This window comes from Oncorhynchus mykiss, chromosome 25 (assembly GCF_057628025.1).
Source record: "Oncorhynchus mykiss isolate SJ-2025 chromosome 25, ASM5762802v1, whole genome shotgun sequence".
In the NCBI taxonomy this organism is placed as follows: Eukaryota; Metazoa; Chordata; class Actinopteri; order Salmoniformes; family Salmonidae; genus Oncorhynchus; species Oncorhynchus mykiss.
Window position 1 is genome coordinate 60,470,001 of NC_143046.1, and position 26,879 is coordinate 60,496,879.

The 26,879-nt window shown below is 42.7% G+C and overlaps 1 protein-coding gene across 4 annotated transcripts in view; it reads left to right on the plus strand.

Moving 5' to 3' along the window:
- LOC110505397 (rho guanine nucleotide exchange factor 10) overlaps positions 1–26,879 on the plus strand; it is a 91,895-nt gene that overhangs the window by 41,923 nt on the left and 23,093 nt on the right. For 2 of the 4 annotated variants that reach the window (XM_021584590.3, XM_021584588.3), the window contains 6 exons: positions 986–1,113; positions 4,474–4,577; positions 5,085–5,206; positions 5,396–5,482; positions 7,969–8,198; positions 8,344–8,501. In XM_021584590.3, coding sequence (XP_021440265.3) covers positions 986–1,113; positions 4,474–4,577; positions 5,085–5,206; positions 5,396–5,482; positions 7,969–8,198; positions 8,344–8,501 — 829 coding nt within the window. The remainder of the gene's footprint in view (positions 1–985; positions 1,114–4,473; positions 4,578–5,084; positions 5,207–5,395; positions 5,483–7,968; positions 8,199–8,343; positions 8,502–26,879) is intronic. The other 2 variants (XM_021584591.3, XM_021584589.3) reach the window with 1 other exon arrangement.

Here is a 26,879-nt window from a genome sequence, read left to right on the forward strand (position 1 = left end):
TTCAGCATGACAATGATCCCAAACACACCGCCCGGGCAACGAAGGAGCGGCTTCGTAAGAAGCATTTCAAGGTCCTGGAGTGGCCTAGCCAGTCTCCAGATCTCAACCCCATAGAAAATCTTTGGAGGGAGTTGAAAGTCCGTGTTGCCCAGCAACAGCCCCAAAATATCACTGCTCTAGAGGAGATCTGCATGGAGGAATGGGCCAAAATACCAGCAACAGTGTGTGAAAACCTTGTGAAGACTTACAGATGACATTTGACCTCTGTCATTGCCAACAAAGGGTATATAACAAAGTATTGGGAAACTTTTGTTATTGACCAAATACTTATTTTCCACCATAATTTGCAAATAAATTCATAAAAAATCTTACGATGTGATTTTCTGGATTTTTTTTTTCTCATTTTGTATGTCACAGTTGAAGTGTACCTATGATGAAAATTACAGGCCTCATCTTTTTAAGTGGGAGAACTTGCACAATTGGTGGCTGACCTAAATACTTTTTTGCCCCACTATATTATTTGCCTGTGTGTAAATATGTCCCTGAGGTTTTGATGTGTCATGTCGAGCTGTGGCCCCAGCAGACAGAGAGAGAGAGAGAGGGCCCTGACAAACACTGTAGTCTGGTGTACAGTAATTTGCCCAGACAGCGCTGTGTGGTGCTGGACTGTGAGACTTAACTAGCCAGTGTTTGTCCATGTGAGTCCTGTCAGAGACAGAGGGCATAGTGGTGGGGGAGCAGAGAACAGGCCAGAGGCACACAGAGAGACATGTGTTTCACACACACAACACAGAGGGGGGGGGATTTGTGGTCAATTTGTAAGAGCTGGTGTGTGGAGTCAATCTCTGCTCGCCCAATGACATGATTTGAAAACTAGATCTATTACGGTTTTCGCCTGACATTATGGACAATGTTATAAGCAGTGTCTTGTGGTAATACTTTCTGACTCATTCTTTTTTTCTCCCTTCATCCCTCTCTCTTGTAGAACGTTAACCCTACGGTGGCCCATGACTGGGTGTCGGGTCTACAGCGTCTCATTCTGAAGAAGGAGGAGGAGATCCGGGCTGCAGATCGCTGTAGGATCCAGCTGCAGCTGCCTGGCAAACAGGACAAGTCAGTGTCTCACCCACATCACTCTCTCTCGCACACTAGGTCAGGGCCCTATGTCCTCACTCCCTCACTGTCCCCTCTCACCATCCAGGAATTGGGAACATTCCGGTGGATAAACAACTTGAGTTTTGTTCTAATCTGATCTCAGGGGTATGATTTGGGTCTGTTCGAGCTCTTTGCTCTCTGCTGTGGATCAGTGTGTCTCTCACCTCAGAGAAGACAGTGCCGCTGTTTCATCCACTCATTACTATAGGAGAGTACTCCCTCCACATGGTCCTTCCATGGCCCACTGGCACCTTGAACCAAATTTGATTACATTCATATTTTCTCAGAACACAAATAAAGGGGCCTATATTAGGCTATAAATGCATATCTTAGGCTATAAATACATGACGTTACTGCTTCATTTCCTCTGACCAGGCCCAGGTGGGATCAGAAAGGATCTAAGCTACCTGTAGCTGTGGCTGTTATAGGCTGCAGTTAATCAGACTGAAGCACAGATTCAGTGTGCACGAGTTGACAAATCACGAGGCAATTCAACGTGTACATTTTTTGGGGTGGCGTGTATGGGCTTCCATATAAAACAGCTTGTCGCTTGTCGCAACTCCCCATACAGTTGAAGTCGTAAGTTTACATACACTTAGGTTGGAGTCATTAATACTAGTTTTTCAATCACTCCACAGATTTCTTGTTAACAAACTATAGTTTTGGCAAGTCGGTTAGTACATCTACTTTGTGCATGACACAAGTAATTTTTCCAACAATTGTTTACAGACAGATTATTTCACTTATAATTCACTGTATCACAATTCCAGTGGGTCAGAAGTTTACATACACTATGTTGACTGCCTTTTTAAACAGCTTGAAAAATTCCAGAAAATGATGTTATGGCTTTAGAAGCTTTTGATAGGCTAATTGACATCATTTGAGTCAATTGGAGGTGTACCTGTGGATGTATTTCAAGGCCTACCTTCAAACTCAGTAGCTCTTTGCTTGACATTTTTTTGAAAATCCAAAGAAATCAGCCAAGACCTCAGGGAAAATGATTGTAGACCTCCACAAGTCTGGTTCATCCTTGGGAGCAATTTCCAAATGCCTGAAGGTACCACGTTAATCTGTACAAACAATAGTACGCAAGTATAAACCCCATGGGACCACGCAGCCGTCATACCGCTCAGGAAGGAGACGCGTTTTGTCTAATAGAGATGAACATACTTTGGTGCGAAAAGTGCAAATCAATCCCAGAACAACAGCAAAGGACCTTGTGAAGATTCTGGAGGAAACAGGTACAAAAGTATCTTTATCTACAGTAAAACCAGTCCTATATCGACATTTCAGGTAATGCCGCTCAGCAAGGAAGAAGACACTGCTCCAAAACTGCCATTTAAAAAAAGCCAGACTACAATTTGCAAGTGCACATGGGGACAAAGATCATACTTTTTGGAGAAATGTCCTCTGGTCTGCTGTAACAAAAATAGAACTGTTTGGACACAATGACCATTGTTATGTTTGGAGGAAAAAGGAGGCTTGCAACTGAAGAACACCAACCCAACCGTGAAGCACGGGGGTGGCAGCATCATGCTGTGGGGGTGCTTTGCTGCAGGAGGGACAGGTGCACTTCACAAAATAGATGACATCATGAGAGAGGAAAATGATGTGGATATATTGAAGCAACATCAAGACATCAGTCAGGAAGTTAAATGCTTGGCCGCAAATGGGTCTTCCAAATGGACAGTGACCCTAAGCATACTTCCAAAGTTGTGGCAAAATGGCTTAAGGACAACAAAGTCAAGGTATTGGAGTGGCCATCACAAAGCCTTGACCTCAATCCTATAGAAAATGTGTGGGCAGAACTGCAAAAGCGTGTGCGAGCAATGAGGCCTATAAACCTGACTGTTACACCAGCTCTGTCAGGAGGAATGGGACAAAATTCACCCAATTTATTGTGGGAAGGCTACCCAAAACGTTTGTCCCAAGTTAAACAATTTCAAGGTAATGCTTTCAAATACTCATTGAGTGTATGTAAACTTCTGACCCACGGAATGTGATGAAAGTGATAAAAGTTGAAATAAATCATTCTCTCCTTTTTATTCTGACATTTCACATTCTTAAAATGAAGTGGTGATCCTAAGACGGGACATTTTTACTAGGATTAAATGTCAGGAATTGTGAAAAACTGAGTTTAAATGTATTTGGCTAAGGTGTATGTAAACTTCCAACTTCAACTGTATATTATACCCACATTTTCAGACGCAATTAGCTTTGACCACATGTAGGCCAAATGATTTGATATTTATAAAAAGGAAGCCTGATGAAGTAATGTTTTAAGTCAGCTAGCCCTACTGTACTTTTATATTTGTATGAGAGGGATTGTAGGCCTAATTTTTTCATTTTTGATAGGCTAACGTTACTTGATGAAGACCGGCTGTTAGCAACTCTGCTTTTGTCTTGAAGCTAAAATGTAATGAGTATAGCCTTCAGACGAGAAAATAAACCCTTTTATTTATAAACCTTTTTATTTTCTGCACGTCCGTGTGTATTGTTGTGTTATTCAAGAGTGTGATGTGGTTTGGTTCCGTTTTTCAATCGTGTAATATGGTTAAGATAAAAAGTCGCGTACATAGTTGAGGCATGCTGGCTAGTGCCTGTACTGGGATATTTTATAGGGATTGTTACGGTAAATGTCCGTTGCCTAGCGCCAAACCCACATGACGTTCCTTTGTGGATGTGAATTTAAAAGTTCATGTACATATTATGTCAACTGAAATGTCAGTGCGCTGCCTCCAACTTTTGCCAATGAGAAAAGCCCCTAACGAGAGCAGGATCACATGTCCTTTCAGCTGTTAAGGTCACACAGATTCCCCTCCCCCGACAGCAAGCCATGACACCCACCATCTCTGATTTGTTCTGTAGTTAGAAACGGATAAGATAAGCATTCCGGAAAAATTATTTTGTTGAAATATATAGTTTGATCTCTGAGAAATTAAGCAAATTGATTGCGCCCTGATTGGACAGCCCCCCCCCCCCCCCCCAACAACAACGAGTATATAGTGACAGCTCTCTATATATTTGTCAAGTAGTATCTTCATCTTATGTAATGTATTAGTCATTAAAATTGTTGGGCTTATGTCCCATCTCACATCCTGATATTACGAGGTTCTGACCACTAGAATGTGCTGTTCCTGCTATTTGCTGATTATTAAAAAATAAATTGAAGTGAATGTCGTGATGCAGAACCGTTAATACACTCCAGGATTCAATCTCTATGCAACAGACTCTATCTAGTGGATACTGTCACTGTCTCAACACTGCTGTCTAATTTATCTCTTGCTCTCGCTCTCTTTCTCTCTCTCTCCCTCTTAGCAGGTCTGGCAGGGCCACATACTTTTCTGCTGTGTTCAATACCTTCTCTCCAGCCATCAAACAGTCCTGGATCAGTAACCTGCAGATGGCCAAGCTGGCTCTGGGTATGTCTTAGTCTGGCCTCAGTCACAATCAAAGACCCAATGCTCTGTCTGTTTGTGTTGGATATTTAGTGTTCCCTATTGCTTCTCCCCCCTGCCTCTTGTCACTTTGTAGTTCCATAGAGGACTGTAGTGAGTGTATGCAGCGGGGACAGCCTCTCTCTGCCTCACTGCCCTTTTCCACTTGTGATTATTTTAAACTGCCACTGGCTTCGTGGCTCATTTCCAAACTCAAGGTTTAGTTGCATAGCAATGGGTATTTAAAAATCTGTGTTTTACCAAGCAAATATCATGAGTTGAAATTCACTTTTTTTCCATCCCTGGCTCATTGGACTGTAAAATGGATTGAACAGTTATAACTTCTGAATCTGGTGTTCAGATTATGGAATTGGGTGTTATGTAACATATTTGGAAATGTCATATTTCACGGTTTGAATTTAGGATCACTGCTCCACACTGGAGATGGTGTTCCTCTTAGAAATGAAATTACGTGTGTGTGTGTGTTAACAGAGGAGGACAATCTGCAGGGCTGGTTCTTTGCGGAGGATGATGGTAACCAGATCAAGAAGCAGAAACATCCTCTCCTGCTCAGGCAGATGCCTGTGGTCATGTCCAAACTACAGGAGTTCAAGGTGGGCATCACCTTCCCCATACCACCTCTGTCAGCCATGGGCAGGGTCAATGGCTCCATCTAAAGATGACCTATCCCTTGACCGCATCAAGCATCAATCAGTTACAATGCCATGTAGGAAACTAGTACAATCTACGTACACCACTCTTCACTTTACATGTGTAAGTCTGTTTCTCTTTATCTCTGTCAGGTGGAGTGTGCGGTCCATAACCCCGAGCCCCACATCAACATAGGGAGCACAGCAGACACACCTGCACTCGGACACGGCTGTGTGTGGGTGAGTAAGACACCTGGCTTTCTATCATTTGATGGCACTTTACTTGAACCCTTGGTAATAAGGTCTAAACAACAATTGAAGTCAAATATGTTATAAAAGAGATTGTCAATGGACAGCATGAACATCCATGTATGTACATCATTGCATTACAAATGATGCCAACTTAGGTCTGTTGTGCTTTTTTGACTAAAATGGCGCCGAAAGAAATGGCAGCAGTTTCACGGGTGCCCAACCAATTGTGCTATTATGTTTTTTCCCTGCGTTATTTGTAACTTATTTTGTACATAATGTTTCTGCAACCGTATCTTGTGGCAAAAAAATAGCTTTTGGATATCAGGACAGGGATCACTCACCTCGGATTAGATGAAGAGCTTCTGGATATCAGGACAGGGATCACTCACCTCGGATTAGATGAAGAGCTTCTGGATATCAGGACAGGGATCACTCACCTCGGATTAGATGAAGAGCTTCTGGATATCAGGACAGGGATCACTCACCTCGGATTAGATGAAGAGCTTTTGGATATCAGGACAGGGATCACTCACCTCGGATTAGATGAAGATTTTTTCTTCAAGCAGGACGCACAGGACATTCCCCGAACACCCGACAAGACCAACATCCCAGTTATTTGCAAGAGGAGGTGACGCAGCTACAGAGGACACAGAGCGGGATGCCTCATGAGGATCCGCAGAAGTCGGCAATATTACTTGCCAACATGCAATCATTGGACAATAAATTAGACGAGGTACAATCACGAATGTCCTACCAACGGAACATCAAAAACTGTAATATCCTATGTTTCACAGAGTCGTGGCTGAATGTTGACATGGATATTCAGCTAGCGGGATATACGCTGCACCGGCAAGATAGAACAGCACACTCCGGTAGTGGGAGGGGGGGGGTGTGGTCTGTGCATATTTGTAAACAACAGCTGGTGCACAATCCAAGGAAGTCTCTAGATTTTGCTTGCCTGAGTATCTTGTGATAAATTGCAGGCCACACTACTTGCCTAGAGTTTTCAGCTACACTTTTCGTGGCTGTTTATTTACCACCACAGACGGATTCTGGCACTAAGACCGCTCAGTCAGCTGTATAAGGAAATAAGCAAACAGGAAACCACTCACCCAGAGGCGGTGCTCCTAGTGGCCGGAGACTTTAATGCCGGGAAACTTAAATCCGTTCGGCCTCCGACCGCAAGGCACGACAGAGGGTACTGCGTACGGCCCAGTACATCACTGTGGCTAAGCTGCCTGCCATCCAGGACCTCTACAACAGGTGTGTCAGAGGAAGGCCCTAAAAATGGTCAAAGACCCCAGCCACCCCAGTCATAGACTGTTCTCTCTACTACCGCATGGCAAGCGGTACCAGAGTGACAAATCTAAGACAAAAAGGCTTCTCAACAGTTTTTACCCCCAAGCCATAAGACTCCTGAACAAGTAATCAAATGGCTACCCGAACTATTTGCATTGTGTGCCTCCCCCAACCCCTCTTTTATGCTGCTGCTACTCTCTGTTTATCATATATGCATAGTCACATTATCTGTACATTCATATACATACTACCTCAATTGGCCCGACCAACCAGTGCCCCCACACATTGGCTAACCAGGCTATCTGCACTGTGTCCCGCCACCCACCACCCGCTACTCTCTGTTCGTCATATATGCATAGTCACTTTAACCATATCTACATGTTCACGCTACCTCAATCAGCCCGACTAACCGGTGTCTGTATGTAGCCTCGCTACTATTATAGCCTCACTACTGTTGTTTTTCACTGTCTTTTTACTGTTTTTATTTCTTACCTATTGTTCACCTAATACCTTTTTTGCACTGTTGGTTAGAACCTGTAAGTAAGTATTTCACTGTAATGTCTACACCTGTTGTATTCGGCGCACGTGACAAACTTTGATTTGATTTGTAACCAGTGCCAATTATTGCGAGTAGCCATTTTACTCATCGACTCCGTGAGATCGGAATTAAATATTGAACAGAGGCCCTTTCATTCATGAGCTATAACTCTGAACCAGTGGCATATTTACTGTATGTATCAGTTTGAGAGCCTCTTAGCTGTGTGTATTTACTTCAGCGGCAGGGATAACACATCCACAGTTCTGTGACTCCAAATGTACTCCAGGGATGGACTGTTCTCATTACAATGACGGCTCCCACTTTTCCATTGTAAATGACTCACTGTTGGCCTGGATTTGAGAGGGCTGTTCTCTCCCACTCTACGCTCCTATTGGTCAGTCTGCTGTACAGTTGTCTGCTGGAGTGGTTAAAAGCGTTGTTAATGTTTGTTGTCGTGGTTGTTGTTTCCCCATTTTATCTATTATATCACAACCCCTGATGAGGTCAGAATTAGAAAGCTCTGTAGAAAAGATTGTATTTTCTAGCTGGTGCATGGAGTCTTTCCTGGTCAGGTCATGTGGTCATGAAAAACGTATTTCCCTACTCCTAACTGTTACTACTCCTAACCCCTGTTCAGGTGGCGAGCTGCACCAACCAGATGGGTCAGATAGCCATCGTGGCCATGCAGAACTCCAGCCCCAAGGTGACAGAGTGTTTCAATGTGGAGTCTCGGATCCTGTGCATGGCTTATGTACCCATGGAGCAGAGTACCCAGGAGAATAGGATGGGGAACCCCGAAAATAACCTCTCCTTAGTGGGGAAGGCCAGTGACAACCCTACTGTCTGCCTGGGCATGGAGGAGGGCAGGTATGTGATGTCAACAGATAATGTAGTCATAGCATACTCTGGGTTCTGCTGTCAGCTAAATAAATCTACTCATTGATTTTATTGTATTTGATTTAGAAACACAACTCATGAAATCACTTCACAACCTTTCTCTGCCTCTCTGCAGTATCATAGTCTATAAGAGCAGCCAGCAGTCCAAGAAGGTGCGTCTCCAACACTTCTTCATCCTCGACAAGTCCACCGTGACCAGCCTGGTGCACAAGAAGCAGTGTTTATACGCTGGCCTTGTGAGTGGCTCAGTTGCCATCTACTCCAGAGCACAAGGTGAGGCTTGTTCTGAAGGCTGTCTGTCTCTTAACACTAGAACTGCCTTTCCGCCTATAAACACCCGCTAGAGAACGTTGCCGGGTTGTTACCTTTAGCATATGCGTCAGATGCATATCAACCTGCAAGGTGCAGCAAACATGAGCACCGATGGTTGATAAATAGTGCATAAACTACACTATACAGTGCCTTTGGAAAGTATTCAGACCCCTTGACGTATTTCACATTGTGTTACGTTACAGCCTTATTCTTAAATGGATTACATTTAAAAAAAATCCTCAGCAATCTACACACAACACCACATATTGGCAAAGCGTTTATATATATATAATAAATAAATAAGAATGGCCTTGCTTAGGGAGGTGACCAAGAACCCAATGGTCACTCTGACAGAGCTCTGGAGTTCCTCTGTGGAAATGGGAGAATCTTCAGAAGGACAACCATCTCTGCAGCACTCCACTAATCAGGCCTTTATGGTAGAGTGGCCAGACAAAAGTCAGTAAAAGGCACATGACAGCACGCTTGGAGTTTGGCAAAAGGCACTTAAAGATTCTCAGACCATGAGAAACAAGATTCTCTGGTCTGATGAAACCAAGATTGAACTCTTTGGCCTGAGTGCCAAGATTCATGTCTGAAGGAAACCTGGCACCATCCCTACGGTGAAGCATGGTGGTGGCAGCATCATGCTGTGGGGATGTTCTTCAGAGGCAGGGACTGGGAGACTAGTCAGGATCGAGGGAAAGATGAAAGGAACACAATACAAAGAGACCCTTGATGAAAACATGCTCCAGAGTGCTAAGGACCTCCGACTGGGGCAAAGGTTCACCTTCCAACAGGACAATGACCCTAAGCATACAGCCAAGACAACGCAGGAGTGGCTTCAGGACAAGTCTCAATGTACTTTAGTGGCCCAGCCAGAGCCCGGACTTGAACCTGATCGAACATCTCTGGAGAGACCAGAAAATAACTGTGCAACAATGCTCTCCAACTTGACGGAGCTTGAGAGAATCTGCAAAGAAGAATGGGACAAACTCCCCAAATACAGGTGTGCCAAGCTTGTAGCGTCATACCCAAGAAGACATGATGCTGTAATCACTGCCAAAGGTGCTTCTACAAAGTACTGAGTAAAGGGTCTGAATACTTATGTAAATGTGATATAAAAAATGTCAAAGATTTCAGGTAATACACAAACCCGTTGCTGACGGGTGTATAAAAATGAGCAAACAGCCATACAATCTCCATACACAAATATTGGCATGAGAATGGCCTTACTGAAGAGCTCCGAGATCATCAATGTGGCACCGTCACAGGACGCCACTTTTTCAACAAATTTCTGCCCTGCAAGACCTGCCCTAGTCAACTGTAAGTGCTGTTATTGTGAAGTGCAAATGTTTAGGAGCAACAACAGCTCAACTAGCTCAAAGTGGTAAGCCACACAAGCTCACTGAACGAGACCGCTGAGTGCTGAAGCGCATAAATTGTCTGTCCTCGGTTGGAACACTCACTACCGAGTTGCAAACTGCCTCTAGAAGCAACGTCAGCACAATAACTGTTCGTCGGGAGCTTCATGAAATGGGTTTCCAATTCGGAGGAGCCGCACACAAGCCTAAGATCACTTTGTGCAATGCCAAGCGTCAGCTGGAGTGGTGTAAAGCTCACTGCCATTGATGAATCACACTTCACTATCTGGCAGTTCGACGGACAAATCTGGGTTGGCGGATGCCAGGAGAACGCTAACTGCCCCAATGCATAGTGTGCCAACTGTAAAGTTTGGTGGAGGAGGAATAATGGTATGTGGCTGTTTTTCATGGTTCAGGCTAGATCCCTTAGTTCCAGTGAAGGGAAATCTTAACTCTACAGCAGACAATGACATTCTAGACGATTCTGTGCTTCCAACTTTGTGGCAACAGTTTGGGGACGGCCCTTTCCTGTTAGTTTCCCTTACAATAAATTGGATTAGTAATAGTTATAATAAGCAGTCCTGTAACAGCTTATTTTTGTAAAGTAAAATGTCAGAGAATGGTATCAACACCCAAGGCACATGGTCAAATGATTTGCTGCTGGTAAATAGGCAATACACAAACTCCTTACACTGTCTTTATAAATTAAATCAACCTCTTTACCCTCTTTAAATCAAATCAAATCTAATTTATTTATATAGCTGATATCTCAAAGTGCTGTACAGAAACCCAGCCTAAAACCCCAAACAGCAAGCAATGCAGGTGTAGAAGCACAGTGGCTAGGAAAAACTCCCTAGAAAGGCCAAAACCTAGGAAGAAACCTAGAGAGGAACCAGGCTATGTGGGGTGGCCAGTCCTCTTCTGGCTGTGCTGGGTGGAGATTATAACAGAACATGGCCAAGATGTTCAAATGTTCATAAATGACCAGCACGGTCGAATAATAATAAGGCAGAACAGTTGAAACTGGAGCAGCAGCACGGCCAGGTGGACTGGGGACAGCAAGGATTCATCATGTCAGGTAGTCCTGGGGCATGGTCCTAGGGCTCAGGTCCTCCGAGAGAGAGGAATTAGAGAAAGCACACTTAAATTCACACAGGACACTGAATAGGACAGGAGAAGTACTCCAGATATAACAAACTGACCCTAGCCCATAAACTACTGCAGCATAAATACTGGAGGCTGAGACAGGAGGGGTCAGGAGACACTGTGGCCCCATCCGAGGACACCCCCGGACAGGGCCAAACAGGAAGGATATAACCCCACCCACTTTGCCAAAGCACAGCCCCCACACCACTAGAGGGATATCTTCAACCACCAACTTACCATCCTGAGACAAGGCTGAGTATAGCCCACAAAGATCTCTGCCATGGCACAACCCAAGGAGGGGCGCCAACCCAGACAGGATGACCACACCAGTGAATCAACCCACTCAGGTGACGCACCCCTCCCAGGGACGCATGAGAGAGCCCCAGTAAGCCAGTGACTCAGCCCCTGTAATAGGGTTAAAGGCAGAGAATCCCAGTGGAAAAAGGGGAACCGGCCAGGCAGAGACAGCAAGGGCGGTTCGTTGCTCCAGAGCCTTTCCGTTCACCTTCCCACTCCTGGGCCAGACTACACTCAATCATATGACCCACTGAAGAGATGAGTCTTCAGTAAGGACTTAAAGGTTGAGACCGAGTTTGCGTCTCTGACATGGGTAGGCAGACCGTTCCATAAAAATTGAGCTCTATAGGAGAAAGCCCTGCCTCCAGCTGTTTGCTTAGAAATTCTAGGGACAATTAGGAGGCCTGCGTCTCGTGTAGGTATGTACGGCAGGACCAAAACAGAGAGATAGGTAGGAGCAAGCCCATGTAATGCTTTGTAGGTTAGCAGTAAAACCTTAATCAGCCCTTGCTTTGACAGGAAGCCAGTGTAGGGAGGCTAGCACTGGAATAATATGATCACATTTTTTGGTTCTAGTCAGGATTCTAGCAGCCGTATTTAGCACTAACTGAAGTTTATTTAGTGCTTTATCCAGGTAGCCGGAAAGTAGAGCATTGCAGTAGTCTAACCTAGAAGTGACAAAAGCATGGATTAATTTTTCTGCATCATTTTTGGACAGAAAGTTTCTGATTTTTGCAATGTTACGTAGATGGAAAAAAGCTGTCCTTGAAATGGTATTGATATGTTCTTCAAAAGAGAGATCAGGGTCCAGAGTAACGCCGAGGTCCTTCAGTTTTATTTGAGACGACTGTACAACCATCAAGATTAATTGTCAGATTCAACAGAAGATCTCTTTGTTTCTTGGGACCTAGAACAAGCATCTCTGTTTTGTCCAAATTTAAAAGTAGAAAGTTTGCAGCCATCCACTTCCTTATGTCTGAAACACATGCTTCTAGCAAGGGCAATTTTGGGGCTTCACCATGTTTCATTGAAATGTACAGCTGTGTGTCATCCGCATAGCAGTGAAAGTTAACATTATGTTTTCGAATGACATCCCCAAGAGGTAAAATATATAGTGAAAACAATAGTGGTCCTAAAACGGAACCTTGAGGAACATCGACATTTACAGTTGATTTGTCAGCGGACAAACCATTCACAGAGACAAACTGATATCTTTCCGACAGATAAGATCTAAACCAGGCCAGAACTTGTCCGTGTAGACCAATTTGGGTTTCCAATCTCTCCAAAAGAATGTGTTGATCGATGGTATCAAAAGCAGCACTAAGGTCTAGGAGCACGAGGACAGATGCAGAGCCTCGGTCCGATGCCATTAAAATGTAATTTACCACCTTCACAAGTGCAGTCTCAGTGCTATGATTGGGTCTAAAACCAGACTGCATTTTGTATACATTGTTTGTCTTCAGGAAGGCAGTGAGTTGCTGCACAACAGCCTTTTCTAAATTTTTTGAGAGGAATGGAAGATTTGATATAGGCCGATTTTAGTTTTTTATATTTTCTGGGTCAAGGTTTGGCTTTTTCAAGAGAGGCTTTATTACTGCCACTTTTAGTGAGTTTGGTACACATCCGGTGGATAGAGAGCCGTTTATTATGTTCAACATAGGAAGGCCAAGCACAGGAAGCAGCTCTTTCAGTAGTTTAGTTGGAAAAGGGTCCAGTATGCAGCTTGAAGGTTTAGAGGCCATGATTATTTTCATCATTGTGTCAAGAGATATAGTACTAAAACACTTGAGCGTCTCTCTTGATCCTAGGTCCTGGCAGAGTTGTGCAGACTCAGGACAACTGAGCTTTGAAGGAATACGCAGATTTAAAGAGGAGTCCGTAATTTGCTTTCTAATAATCATGATCTTTTCCTCAAAGAAGTTCATGAATTTATCACTGCTAAAGTGAAAGCCATCCTCTCTTGGGGAATGCTGCTTTTTAGTTAGCTTTGCGACAGTATCAAAAAGGAATTTTGGATTGTTCTTTTTTTCCTCAATTCAGTTAGAAAAATAGGATGATCGAGCAGCAGTAAGGGCTCTTCGGTACTGCATGGTACTGTCTTTCCAAGCTAGTCGGAAGACTTCCAGTTTGGTGTGGCGCCATTTCCGTTCCAATTTTCTGGAAGCTTGCTTCAGAGCTCAGGTATTTTCTGTGTACCAGAGAGCTAGTTTCTTATGAGAAATGTTTTTAGTTTTTAGGGGTGCAACTGCATCTAGGGTATTGCACAAGGTTAAATTGAGTTCCTCAGTTAGGTGGTTAACGGATTTTTTGTCCTCTGGCGTCCTTGGGTAGACAAAGGGAATCTGGAAGGACATCAAGGAATCTTTGTGTTGTCTGTGAATTTATAGCACGACTTTGGATGTTCCTTGGTTAGGGTCTGAGCAGATTATTTGTTGCAATGCAAACGTAATAAAATGGTGGTCCGATAGTCCAGGATTATGAGGAAAAACATTAAGATCCACAACATTTATTCCATGGGAAAAAAAACTAGGTCCAGAGTATGACTGTGAGAGTGAGTGGGTCCAGAGACATGTTGGACAAAACCCACTGAGTCGATGATGGCTCCGAAAGCCTTTTGGAGTGGGTCTGTGGACTTTTCCATGTGAATATTAAAGTCACCAAAGATTAGAATATTATCTGCTATGACTACAAGGTCCGATAGGAATTCAGGGAACTCAATGAAGAACACTGTATATGGCCCAGGAGCCCTGTAAACAGTAGCTATAAAAAGTGATTGAGTAGGCTGCATAGATTTCATGACTAGAAGCTCAAAAGATGAAAACGTCATTTTTAAAAAAAAAATTTTGCAACACCTCCGCCTTTGCGGGATGCATATGTTCACTAGTGTAGCCAGGAGGTGAGGCCTCATTTAACACAGTAAATTCATCAGGCTTAAGCCATGTTTCAGTCAGGCCAATCACATCAAGATTATGATCAGTGATTAGTTCATTGGCTATAATTGCTTTTGAAGTAAGGGATCTAACATTAAGTAGCCCTATTTTGAGATGTGAGGTATCACATCTCATTCAGTTCGGCCTAATTTAAATTAAATTGTTAAGGTGCACAATTACCACCCATTCATCCATTTGTCATTCGTTCAGTGAGGAGAGACGGACTCATTAGCACGTGGCTGGGTACCAACATCCTACAGCACATTGACTTGGTGGGTTAAGTTAGGACCAGGTGTGAAAGAAACTGGTAAAAAGGCTTTAAATACTTTTCTGTTTGTGATGATAATTTTAAAAAATGACACATGAGCAGTGTAAAATACAAACAATTAGGAAAAGTCAGGGAAGGAGCAGGACATATCTTTTTTTGGATGCTGCTTTTTTTAAAATTTACAAAATCAAACGTCAGTGGTCGTTGGTCTATGCTGTTTTTTTTATTTAACCTCTATTTAACTCGGCAAGTCAGTTAAGAACAAATTCTCATTTATAATGACGGCCTATCAAAAGGCCTACTGCGGGGACAGGGGATTAATAAATAAATACAATATAAATATAGGACAAAACACACATCACAACAAGAGAGGCAACACAACACTACATAAAGAGAGACCTAAGACAACAACATAGCAAGGCAGCAACACACGGCAACACAACATGGTAGCAGCACAAAACATGGTACAGTCATTATTGGGCACAGTCAACAGCACAAAGGTCAAGAAGGAAGAGACAACAATACATCACACAAAGCAGCCACAACTGTCAGTAAGATTGTCCATGATTAAGTCTTTGAATGAAGAGATTGAGAAACTGTCCAGTTTGAGTGTTTGTTGCAGCTCGTTCCAGTTGCTAGCTGCAGCGAACTGAAAAGAGGAGCGACCCAGGGATGTGTGTGCTTTGGGGACCTTTAACAGAATGTGACTGGCAGAACGGGTGTTGTATGTGGAGGATGAGGGCTGCAGTAGAAAGAGGAAGAGGGGTATTCTTACCAAACCACATGACCATTGTTTTGGAGATGTTCAGAACAAGGTTAAGGGTAGAGAAAGGTTGTTGGACACTAAGAAAGCTTTGTTGTAGAGCATTTTGTTACGGTTAATTGAAATAGGTATACTTACATCCATGGTACTAGCTAAATTAGCTTAACCAAACACAAAATACAAATATATTTAAATGAAAACGTTTTTGTTTTATGCCCAAGTGTTCTGTGTTTATTTAGCTCTGTAGCTCAGTTGGTAGAGCATGGTGCTGCGCCAGGACAGTGGGTTTGATTTCTGGGACTGTTTGGGGAAGGCCCTTTCCTGTTTCAGCATGACAATGCCCCCGTGCACAAAGCGAGATCCATACAGAAATGGTTTGTCGAGATAGGTGTGGAAGAACTTGACTGGCCTGCATGGAGCCCTGACCTCATCAGCATCGAACACCTTTGGGATGAATTGAAACGCCGACTGCGAGCCAGGCTTAATTGCCCCACATCAGCTCCTGACCTCAGCAATGTTCCAACGTGTATTGGAAAGCCTTCCCAGAAGAGTGGAGGCTGTTATCGCACCAAAGGGGGACCTACTCCATATTAATGTCCGTGATTCTGGAATGAGATGTTCCACGAGCTGGTGTCCACATACGTTTGGTCAGTGTACTGTAAAGAATGAATTGCATGAAGAAATATTCATATAATCATAATTAATAATTAATAATAATTAATAATTAATTAATAATAATAATTCGTATTACAACAATAGTTATTTGTTTAGATAGAGTCAAGGATATGTGTTGTACAATTCTGCAAAATCCTAGACAGAAATGAGGCCTAAAGCCATTTTTTTTCTTCTCTTACAATAAAATGGTTAGTGTAATCCATTTGATCAACTTTATTTGTAGATTTCATTAGTAATGGATTTATAGTAATAAATAAAATCTAGTTACAGCTTCTTTTGACAAAGTAGAAGTGCAAAACATATATATAACCTACCAGGTGAAATCATTTGCTGTATTCCTAAACAAAAAGGATAATTTTGCATGGATCATTTTAAAGGATGAATTGCATAAATAAATAGCATATTTTCAGTTTGTTACTAGTTTTTTCTTAGTAGCAATGCTGCCGCATGAGTGGTCATGTGGTCATGTGCTCATGTGGTCATGTGCTCAGAGCATGGACAACACGGATGTTCTTAGAAATAGTGATGTTTAGAAATAGAGCTACACCTCTTGAGTTATGAGCGTTATTTGACAAAGGTAAGTGTAATAGAAATTACAGGATATCTTCTGATACTATATGGCAATCGAAATGTTTTGCCTGCATGTGACTCTGCAGGAAGATTTGATAAATTGATGAACGTTTCCTTGCATCTGTAAATTACCAGATGCGAACCATCTCTTCATGTACAATTTTGACAACTGATAGGCCTAATGTTGTCAGTCATCAGATTATTGTCAATTTAATAGGCTAGCTCTTATGTGTGAAATTAGTTTCGGTATAGTTTAGGTGTAGTTTCGATGGGTCGGCTGGCATCGTTTGTTTCCTTCTCATCAAGTTGGATAGAGTCAAGGATTTCTTTTGCATTATTCTTAAGGTCTACTGCAACACATACCATGTTTTCGTTTCCTTTACAATATATTTGAGTAGTAATAGAATTACAGTAAATAAAACAGCCCTGTAACAGCTTCTTTTTATAAAGTAAAACATAAAAGAGTGGTATAAATCCGCAAGGCGCGGTCAAATTATTAACTGAGTGCCAACGCTGATAAATAGGCACAACACAAAACTCAGCATTACACTATTGTTGTTCTAAATGAAATCAACCTCTTCACCCTCATCATTCAGTTTGGCCTAATTTGAAGTAACTTGTACAATTCTATCCATTTGTCATTTCATTCAGTGGGTTGGCATCGTTTGCTTGGCTTGATGGACTCAAGGATATGTTTTGCATGATTCTTGATGCCTACTGCCACATGTAACATGTTTTAATTTCCCTTTACGATACATTCAGTTAGTAATGCAGTAGACGGGGATGGGCGGTCATTCCATTTTGTCAGCCGGTGATTGGGTGATTGATGGGCGGTCATTCCATTTTGTCAGCCGGTGATTGGGTGATTGATGGGCGGTCATTACATTTTGTCAGCCAGTGATTGTCAAGCAAATAACTGCCGGTTTCACAGTAATTGACCGTTAATTAACATAAATACATTTAGCCTATCCTGGCTTCCACACATAGCTTACAAGCCTACTGATAGAGCCTTTTGGAACGTCTACATTTTAAAGTCTAATAAATCCATGTAATATAGCCAGGTATTCCCAAAAAAATCCAACAGGGGGGCTATACATTTGGGTGAGTTTTTTTTCTCTCACCTGAGTAGCCTCATTCCACTGCCAAAAATAAAATGTAAACCGTCTAGTTCAGCGACATAACAACACAATGTCAAATACCGATAGCATACTCAAATAGTTAACATCCAATCACATTAACCGTTACTCTCTTGCGGGAATTCCACTAACGGTCTGTATGTAGCCAAACGTAGCTGCTGCTCATTCCGTTTGCTGGAAAATTGATGAATGGTTAAAAAAAGTAAGGTCCGCATCCATAGAGACACATACCAGCTCTACTGGTAGTACTGCTACTGCCATCAGTACTCCACCTGCACCTGTCGACAACACAAGTTCTGCTTCCACGAGCACATCCAATGCTAGCATCAGTAATTCTACATTTGTTGTTAGCCCAGCTAGCATGGACACTAACAGTGGTGAATCTGATGCAGCCGAAGATCTACTGCCCCCTTACCCGGGAAAGCACCGAACAACAGACGGGGACGTTGGACCATCGAAGAGGCCAAATATGATAACTACATTGCGTTGGGGTTCACTTATATCGGGACTAGTGCCTTTCCTCAGCCACAGTGTGTTGTTATATGTGCAAAAGTACTATCTCACAACTCGATGAAACCTTCCCTTTTGCGCAGACATTTAGAAACATAACATGCCAATTTGAAAAATACGTTTTTTGAGTGAGAATTAAGATGACTTTCGAGTAGTAAGACATGTATAAAAGCAACAGATACCATTAATAAGAAGGGGCTAGAAGTGTCTTTATATAGTGAGCTAGTGAGTGGCTTAAACAGGGAAGCCCCATACTATTGTGGAGGACTTCATTCTTCCTGCTGCAGTGGATATGGCTGGGACAATGCTGGGGGAAAAGGCCCCAAAAAACTATACAAACAATGCCTTCATCAAACAACATTGTTTCACAACGCAGCAGTGACATGGCAGGAGATGTTTTGAAACAATTACTGCTTCGCTTAAAAGCCAGTGAATTCTATGCGTCACAGCTTGATGAGTCAACAGGCGTGGCAGGTCTGGCACAGCTCCTGGTATATGTCTGTTATGTTTATGGGGGTCAATTAAGGGAGGCATCCTCTTCTGCAAACCAGGACAACAGGAGAGTATATTTTCAAAGTACTGGATAGCTCTGTGACATCAAATGGACTTTGGTCAAGATGTGTTGGTATCTGTACAGATGGCGCAAAAGCCATGACAGGGAGTCATAGTGGAGTGGTAATGCGCGTGCAAACAGTTGCTCCCGACGCCACTTGGGGATACTGCAGCATCCATTGAGGCTCTTGCTGCCAAGGGAATGCCTGACAGCTTGAAAGATGTTTTGGACACAACAATGAAAATGGTTAACTTTGTTAAAGCAAGGCCACTGAACTCTAGTGTATTTTCTGCACTTTGCAATGATATGGGCAGCGACCATGTTACGCTTTTACAACATACAGAAGTGCGCTGGTTATCAAAGGGCAAAGTATTGACACGTTTTTTTTTTTTAATTGAGAGACGAGCTTAAAGTTGTCTTTACTGACCATTTTCACTTCACTCGTCGCTTGCATGATGACGAGATTCTCACACGACTGGTCTATCTGGGTGATGTTTTTTCTCGCCTGAATGATCTGAATCTAGGATTACAGGGACTCTCCGCAACTATATTCCATGTGCGGGACAAAATTGAGGCTATGATTAAGAAGTTGGTGCTCTTTTCTGTCTGCATTAACAAGGACAACACGCAGGTCTTTCCATCATTGTATGATTTTTTTTGTGTGCAAATGAACTCAACTTACGAACAATGTCAAATGTGATATAGCGAAGCACCTGAATGAGTTGGGTGTGCAATTATGCAGGTACTTTCCCGAAATGGGTGACACAAACAACTGGATTCGTTATCCTTTTCATGCCCTGCCTTCAGTCCACTTACCGAAATCTGAACAAGAGAGCCTCATCGAAAGGGCAACAAGCGGTTCTGTGAAAATGTAATTTAATCAGAAGCCACTCTCAGAATTCTGGATTGGGCTGCGCTCAGAGTATCCTGACTTGGCAAACTGTGCTGTTAAGACTCTGATGATCTTTGCAACCACGTACCTACAGTTGAAGTCGGAAGTTTACATACACCTTAGCCAAGTACATTTAAACTCAGTTTTTCACAATTCCAGACATTTTAATCTTAGTGAAAATTCCCTGTCTTAGGTCACTAGGATCACCACTTTATTTTAAGAATGTGAAATGTCAGAATAATAGTAGAGAATTATTTATTAAAGCTTTCATTCCTTTCATTACATTCCCAGAAGTTTACATGCACTCAATTAGTATTTGGTAGCATTGCCTTTAAATAGTTTAACTTGGGGCAAACGTTTCGGGTATCCTTCCACAAACTTCCAACAATAAGTTGGATGAATGTTGGCCCATTCCTCCTGACAGAGCTGATATAACTTAGTCAAGTTTGTAGGCCTCCTTGCTCACACACACTTTTTCAGTTCTGCCCACAAATCTTCAATAGGATTGAGGTCCGGGCTTTGTGATGGACCCTTCAATACCTTGACTTTGTTGTCCTTAAGCCATTTTGCCACAACTTTGGAAGAATGCTTGGGGTCATTGTCCATTTTGAAGACCCATTTGCGACCAAGCTTTAACTTCCTGACTGATGTCTTGATGTTGCTTCAATATACCCACATACTTTTCCATCCTCATGATGCCATCTATTTTGTGAAGTGCACCAGTCCCTCCTGCAGCAAAGCACTCCCACAACATGATGCTGCCAGCCCCGTGCTTCACGGTTGGGATGGTATTCTTCGGCTTGCAAGCCTCCCCCTTTTTCCTTTGAACATAACGATGGTCATTATAGCCAAATAGTTATATTTTTGTTTCATCAGCCCAGAGGACATTTCTCCAAAAAGTATCATCTTTGTCCCCATGTGCAAGCCGTAGTCTGGCTTTTTTAAATGTTGGTTTTGGAGCCGTGGCTTCTTCCTGCCTTCCAGGTTATGTCGATATAGGACTGGTTTTACCATGGGTATAGATACTTTTTTACCGGTTTCCTCCAGAATCTTCACAAGGTCCTTTTGCTGTTCTGGGATTGATTTGCACTTTTCGCACAAAAGTATTTTCATCTCTAGGAGACAGAACCAGACTTGTGGAGGTCTCCAATTCTTGCCTGAGGTCTTGGCTGATTTCTTTTGATTTTCCCACGATGTCAAGTGAAGAGGCACTGAGTTTGAAGGTAGGCCTTGAAATACATCCACAGGTACACCTCCAATTGACTCAAATGTCAATCAGCCTATCAGAAGGTTCTAAAGCCATGACATCGTTTTCTGGAATTTTCCAAGCTGTTTAAAGGCACAGTTAACTTAGTGTATGTAAACTTCTGACCCACTGGAATTGTGATACTGTGAATTATAAGTGAAATAATCTGTCTGTAAACAGTTGTTAGAAAAATGACTTGTGTCATGCACAAAGTAGATGCCGTAACTAACTTGCCAAAACTAGTTTGTTAACAATAAATTTGTGGAGTGGTTGAAAAATGAGTATTAATGACTCCAACCTAATCTAAACTTGTGACTTCAACTGTATGTGAGAGTGGATTCTCGGCCCTCACTAGCATGAGAACTAAATACAGGCAGACTGTGTGGAAAATTATTTAATACATTGCAGAGTTATGTGCATCCCTTCTAAGCAGACCCTTCTCATTAACCTGTGGTGAGTTATTCACAATGTTTGCTGAACAAATAAAGTTTTATATGTAAGATGGCTAAATAAAAAGCAAAATTACTGAGTATTATTTGTGCCCTGGCCCTTTAAGAGCTCTTTGTCACAACCCGTCAAGTGGGAAGTGACAAACTCACACTCTTATGTTTAAGAAATGTAGTGTGTGTGTGTGTCGCAGGCTTACAATGATGGCAAAAAACAACATTTTTGAGAGTGCGCTGACCCTGGTGCTAGAGGGGGTATGCAGCTGGAGGTGTTTGAAAGGGCATGGGACTACTATTACAAAGTTTGGCAACCACTGGCCTACACCATCACAATAAATCCATTATATATTTTAGACGGGTCTAAAGAAACATGATATGAAGAAAATGTCTATTTCAGAAGAACAGAATAGCATACTCTGCATTTTCCTTATGTTAGGCCCTTCATCTGTCTATGCCATATGGCTGTGGGTTACACTAGTTCATTTAGCAGACAATATTTGCTTAGAATTCCGTCCCATTATTTTATAGTACGAAGAATACAATCGAACATAGCTGAATAAAATATAAAATATATTTTCTCCTATCGATTTGGGGGTGTGCCCACGTGCGGCTATTCTGTGTTGAGCGGTTAGCAAAGAAACATGTACTCCTATATGCTTAATTTAGAGTTATTTTATGTAACTTTAGTATGCCTTTTGCGGCCAGTGGCCGTTGTGCCCTTGAGCTGAATATAATAATTATAATTCCCTTCTCCTTGCTACGTGCCGAAGCACCTCTCACTCACATGGCTCTGTCACATGATCCGGTCTTTCTCACAGGCTACAAGTGAAGACAGACACATTGGGAACGCAACTGCGCATGTCTTTATCCAATTCCGAGGTGCAAGAAATAAATATTCAAAACGGGGGCAGTGAAAAATAAATACATGTCATCTATGCACTTAAATAGCGAAAGGAGGACGCTTTTTTCATAGGCTATATTCCTTTTTTATAAATCCAATTGGTAGTAGTTAGTCTTGTCTCATTGCTGCAACTCCCGTACGGGCTCGGGAGAGGGGAAGGTCGAAAGCCATGCGTCCTCCGAAACACAACCCGATCAAGCCGCACTGCTTCTTAACACAGCGCGCATCCAACCCGGTAGCCAGCCGCACCAATGTGTCGGAGGAAACACCATGCACCTGGCGACCTGGTTAGCGTGCACTGTTCCCGGCCCACCACAGGAGTCGCTAGTGCGCGATGAGACAAGGATATCCCTACCGGCCAAACCCTCCCTAACCCGGACGACGCTATGCCAATTGTGCATCGCCCCATGGACCTCCCGGTCGCGGCCGGCTGCAACAGAGCCCGGGCACGAACCCAGAGTCCCTCTGGTGTCACATGTAGTGCCCTAGACCACTGCGACACCCGGGAGGCCTATTCCTGTTTTTAAAGAGAAGTGATGTGCTTAATATTAGGAAGGTTGAGAAATAAATATAGTAGGCCTAGCCTATAGAACACTTCTTTTTAAGAGGCCATCACTCTGTTTTAGTCCACAATTGCATAGCCTATAGAAATGTTGCGCCACATGAGCTCATGGATTTTTGATTACATTTGCATTGATGTCAGTGATTTTAGAGGGACAATAGAGTGCTGAGTACCAGGTAGTTAGTAAGTTTGGTAGGCTACTAATGACCATCCGCAGCATCAGAGCTTAGAGAAGCCTAGTTACCGTTACTAAACGGTCACATGAAATTTGAGTGCCGTCATGACTCGTGACTTCCGGTGGGACGGTAAATACGGTAACTGTAACAGCCCTAGTAATAGAGTTATAGTAAAAAAAAAACTAATGACAGCTTATTTTTAAGGCACACGGTCAAATGATTTGCTGCTGATTTAATAGGAATTACACAAACTCATCATTACACTTGTTTTTCTAAATAAAATCAACCTCTTCCCCCACTTTATCATTCAATTTGGACTAATTCAATTGTGAAGTAAGGTGCACAATTATCATCCATTTGTCATTCAGTGAGGAGAGAGAGATGCATTAGCAGCTGGCTCGGTACCAACATCCTACAAGTAAAAAGGCTAACTACTTTTAATACTTTTCTGTTTGTAATTTCAAAATTCAGAAAAATTAGCGCAAATTAGTGTAAAATACAAACGTTTAGGAAAAGTCAGTGAAGGAGCAGGACAGCTTATCTTTTGGGCAGATTTTATTTACAAAATCAAACGTCAGTGGCCGTTGGCCTATGGCGGTTCTAGTGGTAACGGTTTGTTTTTAAGTTGAATTGAAATAGGTATACTTACAGCCATGGTACTAGCTACATTAGCTTAACAAAACCTAAAATACTAATTGATTTAAATGAAAAAGGTTTTGTTTTAAATCCAGGTAGGTGTTCTGTGTTTATTTAGCTCTGGAGCTCAGTTGGTAGAGCATGGCGCTGCGCCAGGATAGTGGGTTTGACTCCTTGGACCACCCATACTTAATGTATTTACGCATGACTGCATATTTATATTTAAAATTGTGCCAGGTCAGATATGACCAAGGAGAAAGGTAAGCTGTTGTTGCTACTGTGCATTCAGTCCAACCAAGAAACATGAATAGAGGAACTGATTCAGCCTCTTTTGGAGGAGGACCTGACCTTTTTCCCAACCGATTCAGCCTCTCTTGGAGGAAGACCTGACCTTCTAGACAGTTGAGATGAAATTGGGTGATGCTGGGTTGCAGACTCACAGAGAAGTTGTTAGGTGTGTGTTGACCCGGTCCCTGTGGCATACAGGGTGAATCACCAGTATGAATTAACTCTGCTCCAGGGACCAAGGTGTCACACACACACACACACACACACAGTGGTCTGTCTCCATGGAGCCTGGCCTGGTTGCCTGGGAGAAGTCACTAATCTGCTAGCTAGCGCTGACCCATTTTAATATCCTGCAGCGCTAGCATACTGTCAGAGACAAAGTGCTAGCTCTCCTCTGCTCTTTATCTGTCTCTCTATCTGCCTGTACTTGTATCTTTGTCTGAATGTATTTTTCTCTCTCATAGTATGAACACACTTTGCTTGTTGTTGTTGAATGATTATAGTGAGTTTAGTGACAGCAACATGAGCACATTAAGACAGCGTGGTGAGACACTACCATTGTCAAGGGCTTGCTATGTTTATCTCAGCCAGACATTAATTACACCATCTGCTACTGCATGACATGCAGCTTGCTGAGTCTTATCATGACTCAGAACTATAGCTTAGGCTCTCTAGGAAAGTCCTTGAGGTCTTTTTCCATGACTGAAATTTCTATGTGCCTTGCAGATCTGTCTGTTGGTGTTGGTGCCCACTCTGCATGACACTCGTTCTCTGTGGCCCTGGTTGGCCCCGGTTGGCCCCTGACTAGCTGACTAAACTAAAATCCACTGTATATACACTACTGGTCAAAAGTTTGGGGTCACTTAGAAATGTCCTTGTTTTTGAAAGATAAGCAAATCTTTTTTTGTCCATTTTTAAAATAACATTAAATTGATCAGAAATACAATGTAGACATTGTTCATGTTGTAAATGACTATTGTAGCTGGAAACGGCAGATTTTAAAAAAAAAATGGAATATCTACATAGGCGTACAGAGATCCATTATCAGCAACCATCACTTCTGTGTTCCAATGGCACGTTGTGTTAGCTAATCCAAGTTTATCATTTTAAAAGGCTAATTTATCATTAGAAAACCCTTTTGCAATTATGTTAGCACAGCTGAAAACTGTTCTGATTTAAAGAAGCAACAAAACTGTCCTTCTTTAGACTAGTTGAGTATCTGGAGCATCAGCATTTTTGGGTTTGATTACAGGTTCAAAATAGCCAGAAACAAATAACTTTCTTCTGAAACTCATCAGTCTATTCTTGTTCTGAGAAATGAAGGCTATTCCATGTGAGAAATTGCCAAGAAACTGAAGATCTCGTACAATACTGTGTACTACTCCCTTCACAGAACAGTGCAAACTGTCTCTAACAAGAATAGAAAGAGTGGAAGGCCCCTGTGCACAACTGAGCAAGAGGACAAGTACATTATAGTGCCTAGTTTGAGAAACAGATGCCTCACAAGTCCTCAACTGGAAGCTTCATTAAATAGTACCCGCAAAACACCAGTCTCAACGGTGAAGAGGCGACCCCGGGAGGCTGGCCTTCTAGGCAGAGTTCCTCTGTCCAGTGTCTGTTCTTTTGCCCATCTTAATCTTTCACAGTGGCCTCCATCATTCTTAAATGGAAGAAGTTTGGAACCACCAAGACTCTTCCTAGAGCTGGCAGCCCATCCAAACAGAGCAATTGGGGGAGTAGGGCCTTGGTTAGGGAGGTGACCAAGAAACCGATGGTCACTCTGACAGAACTCCAGAGTTCCTCTGTGGAGATGGGAGAACCTTCCAGAAGGACAAGCATCTCTGCAGCACTCCACCAATCAGGCCTTTTATGGACTCTCAGACCATGAGAAACAAGATTTATCTGGTCTGATGAAACCAAGATTGAACTCTTTGGCCGAAATGCCAAGAGTCACATCTGGAGGAAACCTGGCACCATCCCTACGGTGAAGCATGGTGACAGCATTATGCTGTGGGGATGTTTTTCAGAGGCAGGGACTGGGAGACTAGTCAGGAGCGAGGGAAAGATGAACGGAGCATAGCGAGATCCTTGATGAAAACCTGCTCAAGAGCACTCAGGACCTCCGACTGGAAGGTTCACCTTCCAACAGGACAACGAGCCTAAGCCCACAGCCAATACAACATAGGAGTTGCTTCGGGACAAGTCTCCGAATGTCCTTGAGTGGCCCAGCGGGAGCCCGGACTTGAACCCGATCAAACATCGCTGGAGAGACCTGAAAATAGCTGTGCAGCAACCCTCCCCGTCCAACCTGATGGAGCTTGAGAGGATCTGCAGAGAAGAATAGGAGAAACTCCCCAAATACAGGTCTGCCACGTTTACAGCGTCATACCCAAGAAGATTCGAGGCTGTAATCGCTGCCAAAGGCGCTTCAACAAAGTACTGCGTAAAGGGTCTGAATACTTGTAAATGTAATTTCTTTGTTTTATGTAAACGTGCATACATTTATAAAAAAACAGTTTTTGCTTTGTCATTATGGGGTATTGTGTGTAGATTGATTGTGGACAATCAATTGAATCTATTTTAAAATTAGGCTGTAACTTGAAAGTGGGAAAAGTCAAGGGGTCTGAATTATTTCAGAATGCATTGTAGTTGGATGTATACTCTGCCAATACTCATCGCAACTTATCTCCATTGAGATGTTTATCATGGAGTTGAGTTTAGTCCACTAGCCTCTGACTTAACCTTTTATCTCATTTCCAGCTCTGAGGGTCAGGGATGCTTCGGTCAGCTACTTATTTTGCTCGGTGAACCAAGGTGAAAAGGCTACCCTGCCAATCAATAGAAAAACTAAACCCAGTCAGCAACTGGGGTTCAGTTGTTCCAACTGCATTCCCAGATAATATTTTGTTACATATCCAGAGGTGGTGAGAAGGAAACATGGTAAATCCCTGATCCCAATCCAGGTTGAGTAAAGCTGCCTTCC